Source organism: Oryctolagus cuniculus, chromosome 13 (genome assembly GCF_964237555.1).
Source record: "Oryctolagus cuniculus chromosome 13, mOryCun1.1, whole genome shotgun sequence".
Classification (NCBI taxonomy): domain Eukaryota; kingdom Metazoa; phylum Chordata; class Mammalia; order Lagomorpha; family Leporidae; genus Oryctolagus; species Oryctolagus cuniculus.
In genome coordinates this window covers 64,066,565-64,069,277 of record NC_091444.1, presented here as the reverse complement: position 1 = coordinate 64,069,277, position 2,713 = coordinate 64,066,565, and the positions used below count along the sequence as shown (strand labels likewise).

General features: G+C 35.8%; 1 protein-coding gene across 1 annotated transcript in view; it reads right to left on the bottom strand.

The window, feature by feature from the left end:
- Nucleotides 1-480: 480 nt before the first annotated feature.
- ZBTB18 (zinc finger and BTB domain containing 18) overlaps nt 481-2,713 on the bottom strand; it is a gene marked incomplete in the record, with an annotated part of 8,592 nt that continues 6,359 nt past the window's right edge. Inside the window, 1 exon segment of the mRNA XM_051821490.2 lies at nt 481-2,713. Within this exon segment, the coding sequence (XP_051677450.1) occupies nt 2,598-2,713 (116 nt within the window).

Below are 2,713 nucleotides of genomic sequence, written 5' to 3'. Positions count from 1 at the left end.
ACCTTGGACAATTGAATGCCTGCTAATTCAATCGCCAGCATTCCAGTCATTAGCCAAGCAGTCTTCCAAATTAAGACATCCGGTCTCCTTCAATTTTCCACTTAAACCAGAACACAGGAGAATACATCGGACCAATCAGCTTAGGATATAATTACACATGAAAGGTGACTTATGGATTAATAGGAGGTATAGAAACAGCGCTGTGATGAAAAACCTACGGTGTCACTTGGAAGTTTCGTGGAATCACAAGTTTGTGAGGAATTGCTTCAACGTTCTGGATGGAGATTGTAGAAAATGGGTCATTTAAAAAAATCCTTAAATGACAAGAATGTTTGCCCATTCCCACTTGGGTAATTTAAGGCGTTTTAACAATTTCATCGACTCCGAATAGATTTGGTGTTAAAATACAGGTGCCGTGCCCTGTACCCATATTTAGACTCCATGGAATACATGACCACAACACAAAAAACACACAAGGGATTCTCAGTTCATATAATTTATTGCAGTTAGCACACAGTTTAAAAATTCACCAACACACCAATAGTACAAAACTAAACAGCATTATAAGTTATTCCCCCCTCAGGAAAATAAAACATACTATGATTGTCAAAGCTAGATGTCAGTCTAAGTTTTAGAACAAAGGAAGAATGTGAAACTAAGAAAAGGAAAAAGCAATCACTCACAATGACCACAAAAAAGAAAATCCAAAAGAAAAGTCCGTTTTCTCACAGACATTGATTGTCTTCTCTAAATTAATAAAAATTATTTTTAACATAAACTGTATTTAAAAAAAAAAACTAGAAACTCTTCAAGTAACTAAAGATAATGCTCCAAGGCCATTTTCACAGCTTTTTTTGTTTGTTTGTTTGCTTTAAATGCCATTACAGCCAAATTAATACACATTTGACCAAATATTTTCAAAACAGTCCAGCAACACACAATGGAGTTTTCCATTCAGTATCTTAAGCACAAAAATAGGCTATGTTTACAGTAGTTAAGGCGATCAAATTTCAAACAAAAGCAATTAAAAAAAAAAAGGGAAAAACAGCAAACGTTTTCCATGCTACTCCCATAGACCTTATTTGTAAGTGCAAGACAGGAAAACAAACACTGTGCAAAATGCTTCTGCCCTGTGTGCTGGTCATTACAACCACACGCTGGGCCGCAGCCTCTGCTGCCGCGATACACATAGTCTACTAACCCCCTTCCCCATGTCAATCAAGGCAGCCCAGTCCTTTCAGCCTGGGGCTTTTTTTCAGTCCATAGAATCTTTTCATGAGTTTTTTTTTTTTTTTTTTTTTTTTTTTAGGGGGGGGTGAGGGAGAGGAAGGGAGGGAGGGTAAGGAAGAAGGGGAGAAAAAGAAAAAAAAAAAGAGAGAATGACCTATTGTCAATTTGTGCAGTAGTTATTCTAAAAATGCTCAACCGGGTAAATGTGTATACCTAAACTTTGAGCTGGCATGGGTTTTGTGCAATTAGAAGTTTGTTATAAATGCACACTGCACATGCAAATCTTTAAGCCGTTTGTAAACATTTATATTTTCCTTGTTATATAGCAAAGTTATCAATTTGCAACTTAAGTTTTTATTCAGCTTAACAGTTTCAACTTAAAGACAGTGGGAAAGTCAATTTAAATTATATAAAATAAAAATAAAAACAGTGCATTTACGTTCTTCATAACACCAGTTTTTTTCCAAATGGTGCTATTTTTCTAAGGAAATTAAATAATTTTAAACTCACTCATTAAAGTTATACAATGCAAACAAAGACAAAAAAATACATTGAAACTCATGCATTTCTGTAGCGTTAATATTTACTTTTCAAGCCTCAACTAAGAGCATCAACACAACCTGTCAAGTTCTGTGACCCCCCCCAGCCCACGTAATCAATTACAGTATACAAGAACAGTAATTCACATTTTTAAACACACAGTTCAACACTGCTGAAGCTGCAAGATCCTTGTCATCCAAGCAAACCTTCACAAAGACAGTGTCCCAGTGATCCCAGTGTACTTTCAGAATTGCTCTCATTGGGAACTGTCAGAAAACCAGAAGTTGCCACAGAAAAGTTGAAAGTCAACTGCTTGTTTAAAAATAGATAATCCAGCATTTCAGAAATTTTCCATTTGGGTCTAAAAGCATTCAGGTTTCCAACAGCCAGAAAAGATTCATGCAATTCGAGACATATAAAGAGGCTAATAAAACTGGAGGGAATTTCTACTTAAAAAAAAAAAAAAATCTGCTCTGTGGGGTGGGGGCGGGGAAGAGCTCAAAAGACAATGCAGTGTTGACAAAATGAAGCCATGAGAGCATTTTGTGATAGGATGATTTGTTTAGAAGGTTCTCACTGGCTTATTTCCCTACCCCCTCAAAACAAAAACACCTCCCTATTCTCGGACTTCTTCTAAAGTTTCTTTTATCAGAATGCTAAATTAGTGAGATTCTCATGCTATTCTAAAGTGCAAAAACAAGTTAATATCCCAACTTTTTAGTTCCAGGAAACAAGACTGCTTTTAGACCGTACCACAACTATATAGAGATCTATTTATATATATGTATATATATGTATATATATATATTATTTATATATCTATAAAATTATTTCCAAAGTTCTTGAGAGCTATCTTCTAAGGTCCAGTCTCTGACAGTAGGCAAGCTCAGTGCTTCGCTTTTGACGGACAAGGAGTTCACCAACTCACAGTGGAACTTGCGAA